Here is a 27221-nt window from a genome sequence, read left to right on the forward strand (position 1 = left end):
GCTTAGTGAGACTAACCAAAGATAAGAACTTACAATGGAACCAGTAAACCCACTTTGGAAACTAACTCACTAAAATAACAAGTGTGTGAAACTTGTGTGTGTGAGACCTGGTGGTTTCCTGCAGCTTGTCAAACGTGGCACAGAGTAGACGTCTTACCAAACACCACCATCACCACAAAGCATGTGTTTGAAGTCACCACTAGCCAACTGAAAAGCAGACCATAAACAACACAGGTGACGTCTCTTTAATGTCCGTATAAATTCATACAAAACAATATAAATAACATTCAGCTATTCAGCAGAAGGGAAAGGTTTTCAAGGCACTTGAGCTGGTAGGTACTTGCAGGTTCCAGTTTGTTCTCTGCATCTGCAAACAATAAAACAAGTGCTAATAATAAATCGTGCAAAACCAGAAGTTCAGGTTTAGAGACATGCATACCCTTTTTACAAAGAGCAAGAGCCTCCTCAACTCTCAGTCGGACAGAGGGACACTTCAAAGTAGTCTTGGCCTTTGAGAGGAAAAAAATTATTTTTAGTTTATTGTCAGGAGATAAAAATCCACACTGGCCATCTGTGCTGTCTGAGAAAACAATGAAGCTTTTAAGCAGACTTGTCTTACAGGCCCACAATTTCATTTGACATATACCACCAATAAATTCTAACATCGGCCAATAAATGACACCACAGTTAAGTTTTAGTGTGTGCTAGTGTGTGTACCCTCTGATTGTTATGAAGCAGTGCCCACAGTGCAGAGGCTCCCATACAGCGGGGTTCCTTCTCTTTACTCTGCAGACAGCAGAGCAGGACCTTCATGGCTTTGTCTGGAAAAGAAAACATGCAGGTGATCTGGAGTAATGCCTGTGTTTTATTTCAAGATGACATGAGGAAACACAAAAGCATACTTTTATGTGCAAAACTGATAGCTTAAACTCAAAACAGTTTTTTCTGTCATTCTCACTCTGACCACAATTTTGCACCTTAACGTACTTCTGATAAAATTTGGGGGCACACTTTCTATCTTCGCTGCACAGAAGACACAGGAAGTACGACCTATCTGCAGCGAACAAAAAGTTTCCAGGCACCTGGACCCACATGTCCCACCCACAGGTTGCAACAATCTGTCGATCTGTCTGCAACTTCCTCTGCTTTCTTTGTCTACATGTCTCTGCATCATTCATCTTCATCCACCTGCAGCTTCTGACCTGCACTCCTAAACTAAATGTTGTAAATCATAATAAGTTTCAGTTGCTGTCAGTTGTGACACCTTTATCAGATAAAGTGCACTCTCTGTGTGTGTCTGGACTTTCATCAGAAGTACAGCCTGCTAGTGCCATGCTGTGGGTTGAATCTTTTGCAGAAGCAAAACAAAACAACTCAGCAGATCTAGCTGCTGAGAAAACCTAAATTAGTCACAATGTAACTTCTGGTTCTTTTTCCTACCATTTGCAATGACGTGCGACTTGTTGGCTGGACAGAAGCAGAGGTTGTGAAGTGTGAGCAGTGCGTGTTGTCGATGTGGTGCCAGGGCTGCCAGTAGTTCCAGGGCGCCGGTCACCCTGAGGATGCTCTGCTGGCCATCCTCCGCGAATGAGAGACTGACCAGCAGTCTCAGCCACTGGCCCAGCAGGCTCCCAGCACCACCACCACCTTGGGCTGTGGCCTTAACACCACCCGTCTTTACCAGCGGCACTGTCAGGAAGCCTTGAAGGAAATTACTCTGAAGATCACAGGAAATGAAGCAAATAAATTAGAGCTGAGAGTTTTAGTTAACAGATCATTAAGTGCTGCTACCCAATTTAGATAATATTTCTGTAGGCTGTAAAGGTGTGAGGAAGAGCTTATGAGCAAGGTGTGAGAAGAGCATGTCATTTATAGCCAGCCAGCAGTGTGGTTTATGGCTTCAACTTGTGAAATTTTACAGGAAATAAATTTAAAAATGATCTCACCAAGTAAACAAAGCTGATGTCCCTCCTTTAGAACTTTAATTTCTACAAGTAAAACAGGTACCATCGCTAAGCTAATGGATTTTCACATGTACCTTTTGCAGGAGGCCTCTGCAGTCCCGGGACATGGCCAGATTAGCCAAGAGAGAGAAAGCTAGATTCTGGACGGGGCTGTTGTCTGATGAGAGGCCAGTGGTCAGCTTCATGACAGAGTGCATCAGAGAGCTGTTTGAGGAGCCTTTAGATCCTGGTGCTACACCGGGGGCATTGCCACAAAGAGAACTGCATGCTGGGAACAGAACAGTAATACTAACTTGATTAACTTAAAAAAATACATGTAACAAGTTTCAGAAATATTGTGCATATACTGTGTCTTTTAACTAATCTTCATCTCACACACTATTCATACACTTGCTTTCCAATTTCAACCCCTTAAAGGAAAAAGGTTGCATTGTGGGTAACATAGGCTTTGGCTTTTGAATAGGAAGAAGACAGAATATCCATCTATTCACCATCTGAACCCGCTTTGTCCTGCACTGCAGGGTCACAGGGGGCTGGAGCCTATGCCAGCTATCTATAGGTGAGAGGCAGGGTACACCCTGGACAGGTCGAAGACATTTTGTTTTTTCTGCATCAATTTTGATCCTTTCTTTAAACTATCAATCATGTGTGTGACAACTAAAACGGTTAACAGTTGATTTGATGTTAAAATAATCGATCAATAGTCCACGAACATGCCTCCTGACCGTGAGGCAGACACTGACATGGTTGTGCTAACATCAAAAACCTTTTTTTCTTCCACAAGGGACAAATCAGACTTCATTCATCACCTTCATGTCTGAAGGTCACATTTCTATCTAAGAATTGAGCAGACTCAGTATTGCATGTTGCCTATCATTACCACTAGCATTAGCAGTAAGCATCAAGCATTAAATAAAGTATCACACTACACTGACTATTTTTCCTTGATGGAACTGCTTGTCTATTTTAAAGCTGACCAGCTGACCGGCCAGCAGCACCAGTGGTTGCAAAAATAAAGACTGACCCGTTGGGCTGCACGGCTGTCTGCCCACAATACCAAAGCATCTCTGCACGGCTGCACGTGGAGCTTGTTTTGATGTAAAAGCTGTCTAACAAAAATGATGACAAGAAGGTGATTTCTTGTACAAAGACAGAAAATACCGGGGACAATACAGTTTAACTGCTGAGAGGGCCATGGAAAACTGTAAAAAAGCAGTTTCACAGGTTGAATCGGAGAGCTTTAAAAACCTCTTTTAACTAGCTTTAAATCTTCATTCACCATGAAGAGGACAACCACGCTCTGCTGACACTGGGAGGGAAATTATTTTGCCTTAGGCTATGGCTTCAATTTATTCCACTATGAGGGCATTCAGAAATGTAAACACTAATAGATTTTGCACAAATGAGAGATGCAAATAAAACATCTCAGTTTTGGCACCATTTACATCAGTGTAACTGACACAAATAATTGCTGCAGCTGTAGATTACAAATAAAATAGCAAGCTTAAGTCAGACAGTGCTGACGAAACCCGGTCTGACACTGATTGATGTTGCCTTTTGGAGAACATGACAGCTTGTTGGTTATGCAAATCCTAGAATGGTAACATACAGCAACAGGCGTATGCTGATGTTAGCCTGAGGTTATCTCAATACCTGTCAAGAAATCCAGTGTATCATGAACCTGACAGGGGAGCTCTGCTTTATAATGGATCCAGTAAAAGCATTTCAACTGCTGTCTCATTCTGAATGTCCTTAATTATTCTGTAAAAACACACAGATCATCCCATGTAAAAGTAGAAAATTGGCATTCATTTATTTTCTGTGTGAGAGCAAGGTTTGGGGCTGTTATAAAAATAACTGCCAAAAATATGTGTGGCACAGATGAAAACAACAATCCGACTCCAACTAGCAGTGCTAACAAAGCTTCGGATGAAGGAGGTAGACTGGAGATGAAAGATTCAGCTGAAATGTAGCAGTCTCAGGAGACCAAATGGTAGCCTGAGGGTGTATGGTGTAATACTAAGCTTGGCTGCAAGCAGCTTGAACACAACCTGCTGTTCAGTTAACCTTTAGGGAGATACTGAGCCCAACTTCACTGATTTCTGTTGCTTCACAGCTTGAGCTTATGGGGTGGGGTGGGGTGGGGTGGGGGTGGGGGGGCTGTATAGCGAGTGAGTTTAGATCAGAGTGTGCACATGCACCCACTAAGGAACCGGTGCCAATCAAATAGAGACACACATGCTCTATAACGCTCATAAGTGTTGCACATAAAACTTCCTTTCCTTCACTGATGAAACAGATTTCAGTTGCACAGCTACGCTAGTCATGCATGCATACACACAGATCAAAGGACGCAGGCTGGTAATCAAAGTAACATTATCCTCCCTGTGCATTTTGCCCTTTTGCTTACAAAGTTTTGTTGGTGCTCTGATTTCTACATATGATATTCTTACATTTGCATGATGGAATATCTCAGGCATCACAGAGGTTCTCTGTTCTTCCCAGCATCATCTCCCACTAGTCTGAAACTGGCTGCCGTACATACAGTGAGACAGCCACACAGCCTGATCTCTGCTTCCTGACACTGAGCCCCATTGTGACTGGCAGGCGAGCAGGCACTGGTCTTATACAGTTAGACACAATGTTGTTCAGTAGTCCTTGGAGAGGACAATGGGCCTCACAGTGTAAAGTGTGTGTGACTCAGTCAGATTGCTGACCGCAGACACAGGCGATGTGCAGGCACGGGCCAGGCACAGTGCCTGCACAAACACATAAGCATACAGGCCGACAAAAGCAGACGCACACACAGAGACAGACCTGTTGTGCAGTTGGCTGTATAGACACACAGAAGCTCCAGCGCTGCTTCCATGGTGGGATCGTCCAATAGGATCCAAGGCCAAAGAGCATTGAGTGCCAGTGTTAGGCGAGCATCTGTGGCCACCGCCTACACACATTAATAGATTAAGCACAGTCATGCACTTGATAGAAAAATACCCACAGACATGCACAATAATAAAACACATGCGGATGGCTTGAGCTGACACAGATGCCAGTAATTAACATTAAAAAATGTCTCAATATTTTCTTTAAGTGTGCAGGAAAACACACAGAGGTAACCACCAGTGACTAAAACGCTACTTAGAAAATGAAAACCAGCTAATATGCTCCATAAGTAATGCCATTACAGGGTTTAAGAAGCTAAACTGAGAAGCTGAGATGTTAGCAGGGCCATGCACATTTAAGTGAATCTCATTTACAGGCACAGCACTGGTACTCTGAAGCTCCATTAAAAACCAATTAGCAGGGGGGAATTAAAAGGCAGGCACACGGGCTCACTCTGCATTCATCGTTGCGGTAAAGAGCACTCCGCAGGATCTCCACAGTCAGCTTGATTTCCTTTAAATAGCTTTCTTCCTGATAATATAGAAAAACAAAGACCAGGATGTTAAAAACAGCTTTTACTACACTCATCAAAGACTTTCTGCTGAGATCATAATATTGTTAATACATATTCACAATATTTGTCTAAAAACTCATCCATGGGTAATTCAGTTTGTTATTCTATTCTGCTGGAAAAAACACACACACACACACACATACACAAGCAGAACAGAAATGCTGAGACTGAAAATTTTCCAGCCAGTCTCGGCTCACCTTTTTGCGGTGAGGAGCTTTGCCGGGTCGGACTGACTCCAGGTGAAGCTGGGAATGAGTTTGCTTCATTTGTTCCACACAGCTGTCAATTAAACCAGCTAAAGCACAAGACAGTCAGAGGTTTACATGGCACAGATACAAATGGATAATTATAGCTCAAAGATGGTAGTTCATTTCCAAAGCACTGGGGACTGTTGGACCAGAGGAATTGCTAGACTATGCATCACTGAACAACAACACACACAGAAGCTAGAACAGTGTTTGTTAATGGGGGTTAAAGCAAACACAGTACAGATGATTAGTGACAGTCTAACTACAGTCTGAGGTTTGGGGACTTACCTTTGGCTGCATAGTTCTGAGCTGTAGGACTACAGGCCAGGAGTGTCATCAGAGCTCTAGCTGTGCGCTTCTTCAAAGGGTCTTGAAAAGTCCTCCTCTCAAAAGTCTGACATGCAAAAAAAGATTGTTCTACATAACCATACACTCCCATAATAATAATAATAATAATAATCCTCATTGAGTTAATACTAAGAATTGAGGAATTAACAACACCCCTGATGACCAGCACCTCCTACCTGCAGTAACAGTTCACACAGCTGGCTGGCGGCAGGTCCATTTAGCATTTCTGACAGGGGGGTAGCATTTTTAAAGTTTGGGGTTGTGACCTCTTCACTGCGGCTTTTTGTCTCCTCTGTAAAAATTGTGCAGAGAAAGTGCAGAGCTGCTGTGTGGAGAGGAGGATCTGCAAACTTCTCATCCAAGCACACTGATAATGTTCCTGCAGACATACAGGGAAAATAAAAGACAGAATCACAGTGAGACAAAATGGCAAATCCATACTTTAGGTCCCTTGACAGCTAGACATCACCACAACTGAGGCAGTACACACACAAATCATCTAGATGTGTATACAAGACACTTAGATACCATACACATGTACAGACAGAATATAATACACACACACAAAAACAGCCCAGCAATCATCTTTTACTGGACTCATTTTTTTCTTTCCTGCTGAGTCACAGAGATCACAGAGAAGACGAGGAGGAGGTGTTATAAGGACAGGATGCTAGCTTATCCTAGCATCTGTTCATTAACGTGAATTAAACTGTAATGACACAACAAGAATGTTAAAACTACACAACTTGTTTTTTTCCTGTACCAAAATTATATACACTTAAAATGCTAACAGAGTGTTACTACATTTAGATTAACCCTAAACTGATTAAGCCTTTATGTCATCAAGTAAATTCTTTTAAACCTGTGAGCTGCTTAAAATAAATGCAGATTTAAAAACACAGAATATTATTGCAAAAATATGACTTTATTAATAATATACATTTATAGAACAGATTCTGCAGACTGAATCATAATAATTACTTTTGTCACTTTTATTCACACAGCAGAGAATCTGTGTACCTGCAAACGTCCGCCAGCGTCTGCCCAGAGCAGCAGAGACAGATGGGTGCGCTGCTGAGCTGTCCCTCTTCACCAGAGTAGCCAGGAGCATAAACACGTCTGCCCAGCACACACAAACCACGGCCCGGGTACCTGCATCTGAGGAGGGAAAGGGTGAGTCACAGATTTGTAAGGCAGCCACATACAGATCAGACTGTTGGACACACTGCAGAGAGAGCAAGGCTTTTCAAAACAAATCAGTAATTAGGACATTTTAGCACATTACTGGGTATATTAATTATGGAAAAAAATATTCATACATATGTCATCACCATCTTTATTTACTAAAATGATTCTGACCTAATCCTTTGGTATCCAGCATGAGAACAGCCACCAGAGTAGACAACAGCTGTTTCAGGAAGTCCATCTGGCCAATCAGCTCATTGCTCACCACGACACATGACTGCAACAGTTTGGACAAGCTGGACAGGAACTGAAGTATGGTGACAAACTAGAAAGAAATACACAACGATTTAACCACGATGCAGTCAAGCAAACATTTATTCAGCAGTTGAAAAGATCAGAATAACAAAGCCTAAAAAAAACAATGGTTTGCTTGTTAAGTATTCCTCCTACACTAAAATCCGGAGGTGCCCTCAGATATCCTACTGCAGCAAACTCACATCAGCCCACATTTTTTTTTATAACAAAAACACAAATAGACACAGGTGTCATAGTGTGCCTCACCTGACGCTTGATGTCTTCTCTCTCTCCTGGAAGGATGTTGGGTATTTTCAGCTCTGTCAGACATTTCTCGATTGGCCCGATATCCACCAGACTGAGGAATAAACATGATGAGAAAACTGTGTTTGCAAACAAACTAGCCAGAGGGGATCAGAGCTACAACTACCATTAATTCTCTATTGAGTAAAATATATACACACATATTTACATAATCTTCTATTTACAAGAAATGCCACCAGACACTGATTAAAATCTTTACTGAAAAATAAACAATTATCACAATTTACTCACTAACTAAATTCACAATTTAACAGCTGTATTCACAATAATACACTAAGGATTGAGAGTAGTGGTTATTTTTTATGGTTCGTGTGGACAGAAAATGTGACCTCATACCTGGCCAGGACCTGGAGGAGCTGGTTATGTCGGATGGCAGTGAGGGTAAAATCTGGCAGGATGGCCAGCAGGTTGGTCAGCAGGCCACAGTGGGCCGTCAGGAGGTCAGGAGTTACCATGACAACGGGATCCATGGCTGAGGACTCGCCCTGTCGGGAGTCCTGCGAGGTAACTGAGTTGCTTGTGTCTGTGTCACTCTGACCTGTGAGACACATCAATAGAGAGCTAACAGAGGTGTTTCCCCAAAGGTTCCCATGCTGTGTGTGAATCACTTCTCTGTCTGTGACTGGTGCTTCTCTGACCACATAATCAAAAACATCAAACCAGGGTAAAGTAACAAAGTATGGTTCTTTAAAACATGTATTTAAGACAATACACAATGTCAGTAACCAGCTTTACATTTACATTACAGTTCTCTTTTTCCTAGGGAAAATCATGAGAAGGTTTATGTGGTTTAACAGACTAAACATCAAGTTTAACTACAGCTTTAAGGACACATGCAGACAGACATCTCTCTGTGGTACCTTGAGCCATCAGTCTGCTAGCAGGGGTGTCTTCAGTGATGCTCTGTGGGGAAGGAGCCTTGGGAGTGTGTGGCCCTGAACCTCTTATCTGTAATGCACAACGTGAAGATGTGAGTATTCATTTCATCTAATGCATGGTTTATTAGCTGATGTGCTGAACATGAACATATAAAAGCATTGCTAACCACAGTGCTGGATGTAGAAAGGGAGCTTGAAGGTCTGCTGGAGTGCATGGTAACTACTGAAGGGTCACAGCTCCAAAACCACAGAGAGTTCTCAGAATCTAGAAACAAGATGAAAAAAAAGATGGTAAACAACACAGTTATAAGAGCTATAATGGCTTTCTCATGAGGGATTAAATATAGATGAAACAATCAGAGCCTACCTGCAGAAGCGCTCTCCTGAGGACTGGGTCCACTGCTAGCATCAGCACGAGGTTGGAGGTGGAAAGTGTACCTGCCACAATAACAATTGGAGGCAGAAAGAGCCACATGCTGGAAATACTGACAGTGGTAGAGCAGCGCCTGCAGTGCTGGAAGACCAACCAAAGACACACCAGACACCTCATCGTGGACACATGGGTGCTGGAAGAGAAGAAGGTGAATGAGAACAACAAATTTTTATAATACAGCAATATGTTCTTATAACTTGTGTTGATATTTCAGTGGCAGAAAGAGAGCAAAGAGAAGACAGATGAAGACAAATCATTCATTCATTTTACAAATGTCATTTATAACAAGATATGTTGTGTCCTAGTTTCTCAAATAGCCCCCAAACACCTAGTCCACCTAGTCCAGTTTCCTTTTTTTTACAGTGTGTACAAGTCTGATTTCTTGCTTTCAGGTATGTTTTTCCCCACTGGGGAACACCTTCACATCTAAATTAAGTTTCTAGGATTTAAACTTAATTATTTTGGATGTGACTGCACACCAGCACAGACTCAACTCTGACCCTGGTCTGAATCCTGCAGGGTTCAACAAGAGCAGAGAGAGGGGTTAAGACTGGAAAGAAGGGACAGAGAAGGGATATAAACAGAGAAAAAAACAGAACCAGAGACCAGTTCATGGTCCATAAAAGCTTTTTAACTGGCTGGCAGAGCTGCTGACCTGCCAGTGGGAGTCCTTGGCCTCCTCTGCATTGGCAGGCATGGGCATCACCAGCAAGTTCTGCAGGATAAAAGCAGCCTGGACACACAAACCAAAAGGAAAAAGAAACACACACACACATAGTGGGTCAAGTTAGACAAGATTAGCAACAGCGCCATCTGCCTGTCTTTGTCTGGAAATACATAAATGTCCAGTGTTAATAACCACTGAGTAGGTGACAGTGAAGCATTGATGTGAATAATGTCAAAACAATTAACAGCAGTTACTCAGTTTTAACAACATACAACAAATAGCTCAGCATGACTTAAGTGAGTGCTTTTGGGTTATTTGAGAGCACAGCTGCCATTGTACCTCTTTGCGGACCATGCTGCTCTCCTGCTGATCCAGAAGGATGTTGAGCAACGTGCCCCACAGACCTCCACTGATGTTCTGACAGCTGGCACACAGAGCATGACATCCGCTGGGCACTGAGGACAGAGCTGCTCCTAAACCTAGACTGGCAAACCTCACCTGACATGAGAGGGGAGGCACGCATTTGGATGGACATTAAGGAAAAGAGAGACAAATTGGAAGAGATACTGATGGTAATATGCATGAAAATGTATCTGTGTGCATCTGTAGATTCAAACATACAGGACAATATTTGTTGTATTAAATGTAAATCTGGCCATGCTGGTTATATATAATACTAAAATAATATTAAAGTGATGATGGAAAAGACAGTTTTACATGTCAAGGGAGCTTCTTAGACTAACTTGTTTGGGAACTTATTTTTAGAGACAGACAGACAATCTGGTGCGACTAGCTGTCATGTGTCTCTTTATGTCTGTGAGTTCTTGTGCAACTGTTGTGGGTTTTATTTTGTCCCAAAAGCCAAACATCTAAAGCTTCAGTTTATGACAGAAAGAGTTTATAAAGAGTAACTGTAGAATGAAAACTCCCAAATATTGAGGGCAGCATTACCTTATACTGCACTGATATGTTTAAAGGCAAGTACAGAAATGAGCACATTCAAAAAAATGAGAAAAAAAACATCTTTACCTCTTGATCTCGGTCAACCCACAGTGGTATAAGCCAGGCTAAACCTAACTGGGAGGCATTAGTCTCCTCAGCAGTTGCTTCACTCCCCAAAGACCACTGAGATATCAGGTCCTGGTGTAAAGAAATGCAAAGGTAATTGTTTAATTACAAAATGTCAGAAGATTAGGTTCCATTTCTGCAAATGTACTTGTTTTATGTAACCGAATTTTAGTATATTGTCACTTGCCTTGTCTTTGTTTTCAGCCATCATCTCGTGGGACAGGTGAAGCAAGCAAATAACAGCATTCTTTGTCACTCCTTTCCCCATGAAAGACAACGAGTTACCTCCCCACTCAACATAAAACGAGGAGATCACCTGCATAAAGGGCACAGAATATATTTGAAATACTGCAATAATACCATCCAGAGCCTCGCATCATACAATGCTAAAGTGCAGAAGGCAAAGTTGCTTGCATACTTATCATGCAGCTCACTGCATCCAAATGAAAGTTAAATACAGCGGAGACTAATTATTTTGCTTTGGTGTGCCATCAGGATGTGAGACTGCACAGAAGAGCAGATGAAGAGAGAAGAGCCCAAGGCCTGCTGAGCCTTTGGGCTCTGCATTGCCAGGAGTGTCAGGTGAGACGTGGGTCAGAGAGTTGAAAGAGTAAGGTGACTATTATCCGATAGATGAAAGTAGCAATTAGAATGTCGGATTGAAAATTAACCTTCATTCTTCATTTAATTAGAATTTATATGAATAAAAGCAGCCCAGTAAAAATGAACAGAGGTATCTGATGTGTAAACAGGATAGCCTATTCCATGGGGGTCTTCTGTTTGGACACCTCTGTGCTGAGGACTGCTGTGCAAGCTGGTGTACACTGTGTTACGCTATTGTTTTATGGACTGCTGAATAGCAGAACAGATGGAAAAAGCAAGGTTGATTAATCTCATCAGCATTCTCACAGTGTGGCATATCTAATCAATGAGATTTTTACCCATTACAATTCATGTCCCGTAACCACATTTTGTTTTATTTTAATTAATTCCTCAGAAAGTACTATGTTTCTCCTTTTATGCGTTTCTGTGACCATTCCCACGTTTTTTAAGAGAATAGGAGGGCTTACATGAACATATGCACACATACTGTGCGAACACAGAACTTCACACAGACGCCATATGCCAACGCAAGCTGACGCAGAAACACACACCTCTAATAACCCACTGAGATACTTGGAGCAGAGGGAGCTGGGCTCCAGGTCAGGGCAGTGAGAGCTCCAGCCAGGCTGGGCAGTCAGGCTGACCATGCCCTGCAGTGTCCTCTCCAGGCTGGGAAGGCCATAGAAACGGGGGGCGTCGGACACCCGCAGGCTCTGAAGCAAACGCACTGCCAGCTGGCTCTTGAAGGGGCCTGCTAATGCCAAACATAGCCTGGGCAGACAGGACAGGAGAGAGCGGCAAATGAGACAGACAGGCAGAAAAAAATATATTTGACAATTAGTTTTTCCTCCTTACTAATGAATTTGCTAACCCCCAAAGGCATGCTGAGAACATTATACTGTTTCATACATAAACAAGTGATAATTCTAGTTCTTTTATTTATTTTTCATGAACAAAAAAATATTCATTAGATGAAGGCTTTGTGTGGCCCTAAGCTACATTCAATATGGAATGAGATAACACCCAGTTCCCAACAATTGGGTATAATAACGTCAGGGTAGCCAAGGTGGGTTTTATTTCAAACTAAACTAAAGCTCAAAATAAAGGCCCTCTGTCAATGCCTGCAAAAATCCACAGTGTGACACCATCTCACCTGTCAGCTGTGTGAGATAGTCGAAGTAGTAAGGTGTTAAAGAAGCTGGTGAGCTCTCTCTGAAGCCTCTGGCTCACGTGGTTCTTCAGGTCCTCGGGCTTGCCTTGGTTCTGAGTTGAGGTTTGGGTCTCGACACCAAGCAGTAAACTAAGGAGCGATGCAGTCTCCTGGAAGATTGATGAATGAAACAGAGCCAGATGACAGTCACTGGATCACTGTTTAATTTTACTTAGTTATTTGGTCTAATTAAAAATTTGTAGTTAAAATATATCATTTTGTTTTAAATACACCATATAGGATTCTATAATATTGACACTTCACAGATAAGGGTGGATTATGTGTGAGCATGCACCTCTATCTTTCTCTAAAAAACTCAACAGACAGCAGAATGTCTTCCTGAACAGTGCAGAGTGGGTAGTTAATGCAACTGTATGAAGCGACAGATGTTCCTGAAACAGCTCAGTAATTACAGAAAATTCAAAGCAGAGCTGCAATGCTCACCCCTACCAGGCATTTAATCTGAGTCTGATTTAGCTGCCAGGGGAGGACTTATTGTTTACACACACATTAATGAGAAAGCCAAGGTGAGACTGATTAAATCCTGAAAGTAGCTCTCCCTGCTAAAACAGTGTGATGATCCCAGTCCTCGGGCAAAAACATGAATCCAACATTGTTTAAAAGCTCAGGAAATAATCTCCACCACAAGTTCTAAGGTGGAAATCTGTGATGCTGTTTTTCTGTCATGATGAAGGAGTAATATGTTCAGGTTGTGTGACGTGTGTGTGATTGATTCACGCTTTGATTGCTGGTATATAACTCTCTGTGCTAGAGAGGAGGGAGCCTAACGAGATTACTAGCTAATGGAGATGCATACTCAGATTTCAGTGACACACACAAGCACACACACAACACAAGCTACAGTATTAAACATTAAGATAAGTATGGTAGTCAGAGGACTAGAGCATCAAAAATCTGTGCCCAGAATAAACAATTTGATCTTATGCCGATGTATCTATACTCTATTTTGACAAATTTATGTTTAGTACAGTAGTAGTGGGGGGTTTTTACTTGCATGTTTGTCCAGACTGTGTAATGGATCTGTACCTGGTTGAGAAGCAGTTCCAGTATCCAGCGCAGGTCCTTGTCCTCTGGGTCAGAAACAAACTCTGTGTGCATCTGTTTGAAGTACGCATTCAAAAATCCAACAATGCCCACCAGCAACCTTTCATCCTCAACACAGGCTGGTCGCACCTGGAGGAACCTGCACGGAGGAAGAGACGAGGACAACATGAGGAGAGAAATATGGCCAAAAGAATACAAACATATTCTAAGAAGCTAAAACTATATTCTAAAAAGCCACATCCTGTTCCCTGTTCTCATTTTACCCTCATTCTGACACATGCGGGCAGACAGGAAAAACCTCCAGGGGCAGCATTAAACTGATGGAATCAGTTCAAATCAAATCAAAGAAATAGCTGATATACTTGAATGTACACTTGTGGAGGCTTGCTCAATTTCTTTATATTAAATTAAGTTTTAATTCTTCAAATAACTTAAATCAATACAATATCAAAAAGAACAACTAGAACAAGTAAAGTCAAATAAAATGTTCTTCCTCATGTTTCTTCACTGAAAGACAAAGTCATACTGTATTAAACAGGCAAAAGACAAACAACAGTGTTGATTTACAAAGAAGCTGCCGCAGTAATAGTAATAATCATCTTTCCATAGCTAACCCAATTATAAACTCCACACTCTACATGTTTACTGATTTGGTATTAACATATGGACCTATGGTTCTTTAATCCTCACTGCATGTGCATACCTGGTCACGGCTGCTTGCCAGCTGAGGGTGTGAAGGGTATCTCTGCAGCTGCGAGTGGGAGCGTGAGGGAGAGCCAGTCTGTCAATCAATAAGTAGAGGCTGAGCCTGGAGAGGGCAGAGGCCACAGAACTGTGTCCAGCGGCGGTGACGATGGCCTGGATGCAGTCCTGCAGTGCAGTGGGAAGGTGCACTGCCTTCAGCGACAGAACTTGAGCTTCTGACAGCTTTAAGTCCGGATGAAATCTGTGAGAAAAGGCAAAAACCTAAATAGTTAAACTGCATTCAAAATCAGACTGTAGGACTATTGATGTGCTGACGAGCAGCGGCCTCAGAAGCATACTAATGATGACATTAACACAACATTTTTAATTACATTTTTCTAAAAGTTTCTTGTAACTAATTCAAGCCAAGGCAGCAATGGTCACACCAGCCATAATCAATGAGAAAAATAATTTATCTAATCAAAACATTAGGGCTTTGTTAGAGGTTGAGCACTTCTCTATACAGTGCATGAAGAAAATACCCTTCAATTTTCAGTGACTAATCCATCTTAAACAAGTGCTCTTCTCCCACTCATAGCACTGTATGAAATTTAGTTTCAGATGGATTGATCCATCCGTGGTGTGCTTCAAATGTCTTTGCTGTAATCAAGCTGCTTAAAACTGTGAGAGACATTCTCATTTGTTTGAATTAGGTCACATTAGAAGTAAATGAAGACAGATGAAACACAAGATGCCAAGACTCTGAATCTAATTCTTCACTACAACTCCCCACTAGAGAGAATTCAGGACATGAGTGATATGTAGCACCTTCTTCTTAGTTAAAAATGCTGCCATAGAAGTATTCATTTCCCTTAAGACACTGCATTTTTCTCTACATGTGCCAAAATACTGAACTATAACGGATACATTTGCATCAACTACAAATACTTACTTCGTTGCATACTTTTGCTTGCCACAAAAACACCTGATAGGCCTCAAAATCTAATATGTTGTTTGTTTATAAGCTCCAAACTTAAGACTCTTACTCTGTAGCATCACTGGCAACATCAGACAGCTTTTCGAGAAGGTTATCTATCCCAGAATGCCATGCAGTGTTCCAGGCCACCTGCAGGGCTTGTCGGGCTTGACTGAGGGTCTGGAGGTCAGAGGAAGGAGCCAAGACACAGCGGTAGGGGCTAACAGCATGATGAGTCGCTGCTTGAAACGGAATGTTGTACCTTGAAGAAACATTAGAAAAAGATTAAACATCTGCAAGGCCGAAGGAATAAAAAGGTGGCAACATGGCAGTAGGAAATATTAAGGGCTAGTTTGGATTCTTTGAAGTGGTATATGGGGTACTTATCCACACTTTTATCTACGGTAGATAGTAGCTGACATACAGCCTTTTCTGAAGGAGGCATAACTTTCCTGAGCAGATTGTTCCATATAACAATAAATAGCACAAACCAACCAATGGAAACAGCAGTAATCCTGCTGCTCCTGACTTCTGTAAGATAAAATGACTTTTTTTGTTAATGAAATCTTGTGGTTTTGATGAGAGCATAACATCCACTTCAACTCCCTTTCAGAGAAGGATGTCTGACAGCAAGGTTCAGATACCCAGAACAATCCCTCCTGACTTCATGGATAGACTTACCTGCGTGTTACTGTCAGTGGTAGGGAGAATGGTGTTAATGTCACGTCTGTATTACTTTTATCAGACCTGTTATCAACAAAGGGCACACACACAACAATAGAATGAATAAATGCACATTAATATTAAAGGTAAGCTTCAAGACAGGAAAAGTAAACACACCATATCTCAATGCTGGCAATCTCATCAAACAGCAGTAAACTCATCAGGACAGCAACCTCACTCCCAGTGCCTTTGTTCTGCTTCAGTATCAAGGATGCTGTAATTAAGACACAACAGAGGCAATTCACACCATAACCCACAACCAAAACTTTATCAGTGGTACAAGAATCTTAATAAATCCCTTAAATTAAATGTTTCTAATTCAAAATCAGCAAGTGAACAATTGAGCTATAAATTATGCCACAAATGTTTTAGTGGCTGTGACTACAAAGACGCTTATGACAATGCTGCACAGCAACTAGTTGCATCATATTAATATGTCATTTACAAAAATGTGACAAGATGGTTAAAAGCAATGCATCAGAGGGTGACTCAAGAATATGCCCGCAAGCTACTCAACACAGCATGCATAGCAGTTACTTAATGAGATGTCTTGTGACTGTACCCCTGAGCAGTGTAAGGAGCAGGAGGTTGCGCTGTGCCAGGCTGTGCCTCAGAGATGGATCAGCATACACCAGCTTTCTCAGGATACATATACAAGGCTCCAGCAGACAATCCAAGCTCTGGGGAGAACAGCAACATACTCACTTGGTGTTTAATTGCAGGGAAAACACAAACAAACATTCTCCCTCTGCTCCTCCAGCTCCTGTGTCTCACATACAAATGCACAGGATTCTCGTTACTGTCAATTCATGTATGCCAACATTTTGTGACTGAGGAGAACTGGCAATTGAATGTGAAGACACATGCAACCTGCAGACATCCCTTTTATTCACACATAACTACAACAAGTATTTCTGTGTTACTCTGTTCCTCCACCTCTATGTAGGTACATGTTGGGCATTCAAGGCCTGGGAATGGTCAGCAGACTGCAGTAACAAGATGGCAAATATGGCTGCTGACCAGGGCCTGTCTGACACTGTTAACACAGGCCATTTGCTTCTTCTATCATCCACGTCTCAGTGGGTCTCTCCCATATGTACTTAATTAAGCACATACAAACAAGGTACACAAATGGGAGAACATGCGACTGCACTTCTGTGTTTGTTTTGTTTGGCTTCAGCAGCACACATCTATTCATCACTTTGCTGAGGCTGTTTGTTTTTTACCTTGTTGCCATTTACGCTCTCCATAATAAAAGAAACAACTTTATCTGTTATTCCAAGATTCTTCAGTACCGGGTGCATTGTTGTGTCTGAAGGGAAGAAAGAGAGCAATTCAATATAAGACAATAAACATTTGCATAATTGTTGACATTTTTTTTCCTTTTTGTGTTTGTCTAAAACATATGGTGGTGGGAAGCCACAAACACTGCTGTGAAATTGCAGTTTTCACAGGGGTACGCTCTCTCTTATAAAACAAACTTTTAGAAGTTACTTTTCATTTTGTTAAGTGTGAATAATTTCAACCACAAATCTGACTCAGAAAAGTAAGACACTTAAGTAAGACGCAACTGAATTCTGCCAGTGCATTTTTCAGGGGTTGTATCCGCCTCTCAGATTTGGTACAACTATAAAAGACATTTTATTGAGGACATTTTGTGGGACTCAAATATGGGAGTTGGAAGGAGCCGATAGTGTAACCAGTCAGTGTTTCTCATTAAAATGTATTTTTTCCAATGCATGTACATGCAAGGAATGGAGCTAGCTAGCTCCATTCCTATTGAGTACAAGAGGAATGAATGCTGAAATGTATTAGAGTTTCAGCACTTCCTTTTTCACACCCTTTTCCAAAGTCAGTGGGATTTTTTAAATGATTTTTTTTGGATGAACCCTAATATAAGCACAGGCTAATCACCAAAGCCAAGATGTTAAAAATATGGTTTAAAAGTGTCAAACAGGCAGATTAGCTCATAAAAAAAAACTGACATTGAGGACGACTCACCTTGCAGCACAACAGACAGCTGTTCTGCAGCTGATCTTCTCAGAGAGATGTCTACAGTGTCTGAGTGCAGGATGCAATACAGCTTCTCCACTGACTCCACCTTGTCAAACACAGCTCTATAAGCACTTGTTTATTTTAAATGTGTGGTGTTCTGTCTGTATCTGTATCTTTATACCTTTAAGACAGACTTGTTGCTGGTGTCAAGTGTGACGTCTAAAGGGTTTCTGAGGCAGTAGATGCTGGGGAGTGAGGAAATCACTGCTTGATCCAGGTCTGGTCTGGCTGTCTTTACTTCACTGCTGCTCAGGTGAGGCAGGATTTGTTGCACTGCTGCTGTTCTCACTCTATTAATAACAAATAATAAAGGTATTTAGGCAAAACTTCTTGATGCGAATTCTATTAAAAATACCCAAAACTCCTTTATGTTATAAAGGAAAAAAAAAGTTTTTGTTCTTTGTTAAATCATGTTGGAAATGTTTTATCCAAACTGCAATTGGTTGTCAAAAAATGTCTGGGTGTGCAGACAAATCTATTAGTTGCTGCCAAAATTTACCAGGGCTTCTCTCGTGTTAATTTCCATCACCATCAATATTCATAGACTGGGAATGGGTGGCAAACTTAGACGACTTGATGAGCACATCAGCTGACAGCAACATGCAGTGCTAATACGTCCACCGCAAGCCTTACAGAGCAGAATATTCATGCTGTCTTGAGTTTATCCTAAGATGTGATGTCAAACACATCAAACTACTTCACATAAGATGTAAAATACACACATTTCTGAGATGCACACACATCTGGGCAGGGACATAATAGCCAAACAAACAGACAGGCACAAAAACATTGACAATAGAAGGGCCCAGAGCCCAGACTCACGTGGGCTGTTTAGTGAAAAGGAGTCGGAGCGCTGCTTTTAGCTTGGCTGTACTTGGGAACACATTGTCTCTAGCCACGTCTGACATGTCACTTATCAGCAGGACACAGTTTCCCAGTGACTCTTCAGTGCTGGCATAACCCTGCCACACACACATACACATAGAAACACACACAATTCTCAGACTGCCTTGGCAGACAATGGAGCAAACAGGGGAATTCCAGCTAAGCAGTGCAACAGTAAATAAAATATGCATCGCTTTGATTACGGGTGGTTTCATTTTGTCTCTTGTTGACATGGTGGGCCCATCTCTGAATGGCCTCCTTGAATTAAATCACACTTGACAGCCTAGTCAAACTCTCATGTATATTCATGAAGAATTTCCTGGCTTTCTGTTGCCTGAAACTGAACAATTAATAAAAGTTTGTTTTTTTTCCACCCAGAAAGGAAACAATATAACACAGAATATGTAAATGAGAGAATAACTGAATCTTTCTCACTGGCAGCTCAATATGCAGTCTTTGTGGTCCAAGAGTGCTAATATTGCACTTTTGATCACAGTTGTTTTGATTGCGGAGAACAAGCACCACTTTCTCCTCTCCATAAACGTAATAAGTTCCAAATATGCAGTGCATCTACAACACATCCTCTACAGAGAGAACAACACCTGTAATATGGGCATGACCGGGTAAAGTGCCTCATTGAATCTGTCCCAGGTTGATGCTGTCATCATCAATCGTCCCTTGAGCAGGAATAGCAGGATATCCTTGGCAGGAATGTTCACCTATAGATCACAAGTAAATTGCTGAATTCACAAAGGTGCTGCTGATGGAACATCTACTAGCAAGACTTCTACATCATGTACATCAGAGTACAGTGAAAAGAAACAGCACCCATTCTTTAGTCTCATCAGTAAATCTAAGTGCTAGAACGGTGTTGTTAAGTTAGCATGTTAACCAGCAAGCTGTGCATCATATCCCTCACCACAGTCATCTTAAATACTCATGGCATTCTGTCAGTTATTTTACTTTACTTACTTTATAAGTATTATATAATTACTGCTGTGTAGCAGTGTAATAAGCAATAGGTCATTGTAGCAAATTTAACCCATTATCACCCATTACCCTTTACTTAACACTACAAGATGGGCTAGTGAGTCACTGTAGCATCTTGACTGCCATCAGCAGATCAAAAATAAAGCTCCAGATGCCACCATTCAGCCTGACGGGATGGTGTGCCAACAAAAAGGCAACTCTGTGTGATAAAGACTCTCTGGTGTGTTTATAGTGTTACTCTGTACAAAATGCCTTGCTCAGAGGTGTAATGTTATTAATGAAAGTACAAGAGGAACGTCAAATACCTTTTCTGCAGAGTCTTGTAGTCCAAAAGTGCTTATTTCATACAGCACCCTGCGGTGGAGAAGGAAGTTGACGCCAGTGCATGCTGCTGGTTCCTGATGTGACACATTCTGGATGCCAAGGCAGTCCTAGGGGTATATGTAATCACACCAGAGCACATCATAAATTATCACTTTCCTCTCACTTTTGCTCGCATACAAGAGCTTCATTCCACTTTAAATGTAGCCATGCACTCTAGACAGCAATTGGTAAAATGAAAAGAAAGACTGATTTCAAATGTCAAGAGGGGTTTTTATAGCACACTGTCAAAGAGCTACAACTCCATTCATCTTCATCTCACGTATTTACATATGGATCCTCCACAAAACAGGCCCACATTAAGGCTACACCAGACAGGTATATTTCAGCCATGACCCTTTACACTCATTTAAAACATGACTGTCTATATAAGATAGCTCTGCTCTGACCTTGACTAGGTTTAAAGTGCACTCATATGTTTCAGTTTTGACAGGCAGTAAAGGATGGGACAGCAGCTTGAGGAGGAGTTTTTGGCTCTCAGTCTGGAGGAGGGGGCTCGGCTGCTCAAACTTCCACCTAATGAGGGAAAACCAAAGGAATATAAATATTCCATATTGATATGCAAAGGTGTGTTTGATTTTAAATTGCAAGAACTGGTCAGATTTTTATCTCACAGGTAGGAGCAAATGTGAACACATTCTTTGATGATGGGCAAATGATGGTGAAAGGGGAGGCCATCTATGGCTTGGTCTGCCAGCTCCAGCAACTCCAACCAGTTCTTTTCCCCCTTGAGGAAGAAAGATAACCCGTTATTTGGGTTAAATAATTCCCCAATAATATCAGATGTGACATGCAGGTAATACCTCAGCTTGTGCTTCCTTAACAAAGTTGCAGGTAGATTCCATCCAGAGGGCAACGCGGGTCACCCTCCTGTAGAGGTCGTGGCTGTCTGAATTCACCTGCTCCAAGTAGGCCACTGCTGTCTCTTGCATGCTGGGCAATAAACTTCCCAATGATGTGTCCAAGCATAAGTGAAAAACAGCTGTTGCAGTGTTTTCTGGGAGATTGTTACTAGCCTGTGTGAAGTTTATAAAAACATTCATTCTAAATTGGAAAAAAAAAACAATTTATTGATGTGATTTGGTCACACGCACCTTCTCAGGAGGGAGGATGGTCTGAAGGAGTTTAATGGTGAATATGGCCGTGCCTATGTAGGCCATTCTGTGGTTGATCTGAGAGCTGTGGGAAAGGTCTGCTGAATAGCTCTGGTGATAGCTCAGGATATCCCCCAGTAGTTCCATGCAGGCATACAGCTTCTCTCTCTAAAATACACAGAGAGAGAAATGTAGACAAAAGCACACATGCCCACAAACACACCAATACATGCACGCAGTGTGTGCATGTTCACACACTCAGACACAACTTCTGGCGGAGAGCCAAGAGAAAAATTGTTCGTTCCAGGGGTTAGGAATTGAATGTAATCAGATTTCAGGGTTATTTTGGGACGAGATACAGATCCACCCTATTGCAGTATGAATAAATTGGAACAATCTATTCTCAGCCACTTTGTTCTGGGTGTAGAATTTGAACAATAGAAGAAAAACACCAGCAGGGGGCAGTACATGCCCTCTGCATTGCTAAGGCTGGCATGAAAGATCCTGCTCATTCCCATAGGAAAAACCTAGAGGTCTGGCACACAAAGCTGCTCTCCACATAAAGATGACAAAATAGTTCTCAGGCTGTAAGGCTCTGGGCATGTATTAAACAGCAGAGGGCCACAGGGGCTTGGGCTTGACAAGTGAATAAATCCCCCTGCAGTATAACATAACATTTAAACAGCCAGAGAAAAAATTATTCTGCATGGTTTTAAAACACCTGTTTAACTTAATCTATTGTGTGGTCTTGATAAGAGATAATAAATGAAGACATTTACTAACCTAGCAATTCCATGTTTGGATAAACCCAGGGGTGCACACATGTAGCTTGCATGCATGTATGAGAAGCTCTTTGTAACCAGCACAAAGCCTTTGTAACCTTATATAATTCATTCCACTCAATCACATGCCCACAGTTCTCCTTGACAGTTGAGTACCGTATGCCTGTGTCTGTTGCAAATTGTCTGGTGGCCAACCCAGTACCCCTTTTCAGTGAAGTGTATCCATTCATCTACATAAGAGGCTGTCATGAGTTGTGTTGACTTGCCAGCTCCATCCCCACCAGGCTGAGATCGTCCCAGACCAGCTCACAAACACTGTCCCCAAGCAGGAGGACGGCATCACACAGCAGCTCCAGAACACGATAGAACACATGCAGGCCTTCTGAGAAACAGGAGACGAGAAACACAGAACAAATGCAGAGGAGATTTTTTCACAACATCAAATAACTGATAAAATCCAAAGTAGGCAAGAAACGTGAGAGAATTTGTACGTAAACTAGAAACAAACAGAACAAAATTGTGTTTTTTAAAACACAACATAAAAATACATGTGTTACCTACCTGTCTTTAGCAGTGGTATAGCGTGCTCCATGGCGGCCACAGTGAACTGAGCCAACGTGAGCTGCTGTAACTGCAGCTCCAGGACATCTTCTACACCCAGGTCAGGAAGCTCCAAGTGGGCCACATCTGTAGGTGACTGTGGCATCTGTCTGGGGGGCTGCACTGCCGCTCCACCTCTGTGTGAGCTGCCACTGGAAGAATCACATACAAGAGAGGAAGACAACTGTATATTCATGATCTGTTCTTGGCCCATTCGAAAAAGAAGGAGTGACGTATCAGCTGTATAGGGATGGATCATAAAACTGAATATGCCATCACGGGAATCAAGACAGGATTTTTAAACACTACAGACCAGCCGCCAGAGGGCTCAGAGTGTTGTACATATTTAAAGAGGTGGAAAATCCCTCACAGTCTGCCTTTCTTTACACTGTTTTATCTTCTTATGTGGGTTGCGCATGTCACTTCCAATTTTGTCATACTCAAAGCCACAGAAAACCCCACTGTGCACAAATTTACAAAAAAGCCAAACGTATAAGACTCGTTTCTGAGGTCTGAGTAACAGAATTGCCTACAATTCTCAATCATAACAAAATGTGATTTTTTTTTTACAAACAAGATCTGCAGACTAACATGATACCATTTATGCTTCAGAAGTGTGAAAAAGCATGGTCTCACTGCAAATACAATTACTCACAACATTCAGAGAAACAATACCTTAGATATCAAGAACAGACACACAAAAAGAAACACTCATTTACACTTACTGCAACTATAATTCAATTACAATTATAATGTAACTTGTATTATAATCAAATATTTTATCCTTGCTTAAAATGCACACACCTGTTAGAGGCTGCGTCTCCATCTTGACCATCTCCCCTGGCTCTCTGTGCTGTGCGTCCCACCACTGAGGGCCGGGGTGAGCACTCTGCCGCAGGAGAGGAGGCCTGTGAACACTGAGTCCCCAGAACGTCCTGGGTGTGAGAGAAGGATGAGTTCTGGGACACTGGATCTAAACGTCAAAAAAAAAGAAAGGTTGTTACATCATGCAAAAATAACTGATCACCAGCATTTAAAAACACCTGTTAAAAAAGTCTGTTCATGAGTACAACTAATAAGGCACACTACCTTGCTTTGCAGAGTAGAAGCTTGGATCTTGATGAAAGCGTAGTCTCCTCCTCAGACCTACACAAAGCTGCCTCAGGCAGGAAAGAGCTGGCAAGTGGAGGTAGTTGGCCTCACCTTTACCCGAACCCAGCTTCAACAGGGATAGAAGGTTCTGAAAACAGAAGGGGATATGGGAGGCATACTTTGAAGCTGGGTTATGGATGAACAACTAGTTATATCCACTTAGGATTTTAGCGTAAGTGTGCAAATAGAGTATTGGCCGATATACAAAGACAAGCAGATCTGCAAAGACTATGTACAAACAATATTTAAATCCAGACACGGATGGAAAAGTTGCAAAAAGTCCAGAAAATAAAAAGGCCAACTGGAAATGAATTATCGAAGCAGCAATTAATTCCAAGTTCAGACTCCCTGCCCTCTGTAGTTAATGATGTCATGTATCTAAATTCCAGTCTTTTAATTTTGCTTAATAGCTCTAGTAACTCAAAGGAGGGGCAAGTAAAGGCACAAGACGAAAAGTACTTTCGAGTAATGATTTCTTTTTGATGATGAGACTGCTGGGTGACAGTATGCTAATGCTACCCTGAGACCGATGTATTTTAATGCAGCACTTTATTAAGAAAATAGTAATGTTCACAGTGGCTCATCTGGGCAAAATGATGTCTGCTCCAACACTCTCTACGCCAATGAAACAGTGAGTTCATAGAACAGATGTGCTTTGTGGCTGACATGGTACTGGCAGATATATCAAAAAGTGCTGCAGAGACTGAGAGTGAGTATATCTGGTCAAAGTAGAAAGTCAGTGGGAGTTCAGTGCAGACTTCAGGATTATGACCCCACCACCTCAAAAGCCAGCAAGACAAGGTCAGCAACTGTTCAGAGTGCATGCCCGGTTATACACAAACTCTTAGACCTTCACACTCTGAAAGAGGTACGTCATGACTGAACTGTATCCTCATAGCAATCTAGAACCTACCCAAGCAAACTACACAAAGCCTCCAGAGGCCTCCACAACCTCCTGCAAGATCAGGGACACATCATAAGTGATGTTCAAGGCCACTGTTTGACAGTTCATTATGTGGACAGTCTATTCTGTGTATCCTCTGTGGGTTGGCCACACTAACAAGACAATGTTCAGTCAAATTAAAGTAATGATGATTAAAATACAGCATAATACATTCATTTTATAATATCAAAACAGGATCAATAACCAAGTTAATTGAGTTTGACTGGCCCAGCATACATTTCAAACATAAACTACAACAAGTAGGCATATTTTCAATACAATCTGTGCAAAGACATGATTGTTTAATTGTACCTTTATGATGCTGGGCCTCTGGAGGAAGATCTCAGCAGGAAAGTCTTGCATTATGACGTCACACAGAAGTTCACACGTCGTCCGTACCAAGTTTGGATTGCTGCTCCCTAAAGAACTGTTCCACAAACATTAAAGCAGATATGTTTACACTTGTTGTATTTTGATTTCTGGTTTTATTTTTGGGTTTGATTAAAAAAAAGTTTTTCATCAGCCCTGTACAGTGTTACAGGGCAACAAAGCAAAGTTTAAACTCATAACTAAACACAAAATTTAAATCATTATAACCTGGATCAGAATTTAGTTTGTTTAAACTTTAGCTTATAATAGTAAATCTTATGACATGTTTCTTACCTCTCATTGGATGAAAGGATGTGCCTGTCTGTATTTGTCAGGGTCAGCCATGGGAACACAGAAAACTTCAGGCATTTCACAGATTCATGCACTGCACAAGACAATAACATGAGTCACATACAGAAACAACATCATGCCGATCCTTTACATAAATGTACTTCCAAGCAAGGGGCACCTGCAATCTTCTGAGGTGGCACATCTGTGTTGCTTGCATCAATTTTGTGGAAATAACCCCTTTGCAGCAAATGGTCTTCATGTGAATCAACTGTTGGGGCTGCAGCAGAGACACCACACTTGTTAGTGCAATAACATTTTCCAGTATTTTATCAATTTGCTTTGAGCCTGTCCCCAACATAAGACTGTGGACATGTAGAAGACAGATTCTAAACACAAACAAATGTCTGGCATAACTTGCAACACCTGTTGATGTCGTACTATGTGGTCCATGTGAGAAGACAACTGTATGACTGGGGAGCAGCTCGGGTAGATGGAACAGCTGGTCGAGGGTTCCCTCAATGACAGCTCGCAGACTGGGCTCAACGTTTGGAGTAAGCTGAGTGAGAAAGTCCACCGCGCCAACGTCTCTCAGCATCTGGGCTGAACTAGGATGCTTTGAAGACAAAACATACCCAAATACTACATACAAATATGAAGTTTGGAGTATTTTTAGAATAAGTAAGCAGGTAGAAGTGAAAAGAGGAGCATAAAACTGGACAAAAGTTCACATTTTTCCACCTTCATAACTGCTTCAGGTCTTAAAGAACAGTAGAAGGCAGAAGCCAAGAATACATTTAAAGTTTCCATCTGTTAGGCTGTAGTTCCAAATATCTATTATCTGCAAACTGTATATCTACCTTTGATAAGGTTAAAAGCAATCCCAGGACCTCCTCCTTCATTGGTACCTCTGGGAAATTGAACCACTCCAGCAGATACACAAACAACATCTTCTCTTGAACAATGTCATGGACGGAAATCAGAGAATGGTCCAGTTTACATAAGATGCTCCTCAATGCCCGAACTCTTATCTCCGCCAAAGAGTGTCCTAAGGTTAGTGGAAAAGAAGTTATTAAACTGCGAACAGCCACTACAGCATAGTTAGCAGAGTTTAGTGTTAACTAGCTAACTTATCTCTGACTTAGTCTGCTTAGCTCAAGCTAGCCATTTCCCTTATATATCTGTTCAATTATTCTGAGCAAAAACAATAACAAGTACAGTAATGTCGAGTCAACTAAAGAACTGCTATTGTTAGCTACCATACGAGCGGCTAATATGTTTTGTTAACTTAAAGTAAGCTTCCTTTCGCTGCATTTGCTCAGCTAATAGCTCAACCCACCTATTTTCTTTATAAGTGAAGACAGCTCCATGTCCACGGCGGGGTTACACTATGTTTCCTTGTGTGAAAGTCTAGTTACAAAAGCTTCGGCCGATGCCAGACTCTGTGGAGTGTGGTTTTCTGCCAGTGACATATCAACAACGTCTGCCCGGGTTTGTTTTCAACAACCGCGCCAGCGTCACACCACTTCCTGTGGAGGTCAGGACCAGGGTGCGT

General features: G+C 41.7%; 1 protein-coding gene across 4 annotated transcripts; it reads right to left on the bottom strand.

Annotated features, from left to right (window-relative positions):
* Positions 1 to 230: 230 nt before the first annotated feature.
* On the bottom strand, positions 231 to 27177 carry rttn (rotatin). Of its 4 annotated transcripts, none has more exons than XM_028433114.1 (49): positions 27006 to 27177; positions 26527 to 26714; positions 26108 to 26282; positions 25848 to 25946; positions 25673 to 25763; positions 25322 to 25436; positions 24004 to 24154; positions 23719 to 23887; positions 22876 to 23066; positions 22581 to 22696; positions 21533 to 21700; positions 21242 to 21454; positions 21053 to 21165; positions 20828 to 20954; positions 20363 to 20488; positions 19670 to 19786; positions 19005 to 19144; positions 18304 to 18472; positions 18129 to 18228; positions 17354 to 17439; positions 16690 to 16807; positions 16245 to 16341; positions 16086 to 16151; positions 15475 to 15666; positions 14448 to 14690; positions 13727 to 13883; positions 12623 to 12789; positions 12021 to 12240; positions 11054 to 11182; positions 10828 to 10938; positions 10138 to 10296; positions 9787 to 9864; positions 9066 to 9264; positions 8866 to 8963; positions 8681 to 8768; positions 8157 to 8358; positions 7764 to 7854; positions 7377 to 7527; positions 7038 to 7175; positions 6194 to 6396; positions 5958 to 6063; positions 5619 to 5716; positions 5301 to 5378; positions 4782 to 4908; positions 2039 to 2232; positions 1441 to 1717; positions 718 to 821; positions 440 to 509; positions 231 to 367 (listed from the first exon to the last, which is right to left on the bottom strand). In XM_028433114.1, the coding sequence occupies exons 1-49, from the start codon at positions 27034 to 27036 to the stop codon at positions 288 to 290; spliced, it is 6726 nt and encodes a 2241-aa protein (XP_028288915.1). In that variant the 5' UTR covers positions 27037 to 27177; the 3' UTR covers positions 231 to 287. The 4 variants fall into 4 exon arrangements, with proteins under 4 accessions (XP_028288915.1, XP_028288914.1, XP_028288913.1 ...); XM_028433113.1 differs by having other exon boundaries at positions 22581 to 22693; positions 26093 to 26282; XM_028433112.1 differs by having other exon boundaries at positions 26093 to 26282.
* Between the last annotated feature and the right edge of the window lie 44 nt (positions 27178 to 27221).

This window comes from Parambassis ranga, chromosome 20 (genome assembly GCF_900634625.1).
Source record: "Parambassis ranga chromosome 20, fParRan2.1, whole genome shotgun sequence".
Taxonomy (NCBI): domain Eukaryota; kingdom Metazoa; phylum Chordata; class Actinopteri; family Ambassidae; genus Parambassis; species Parambassis ranga.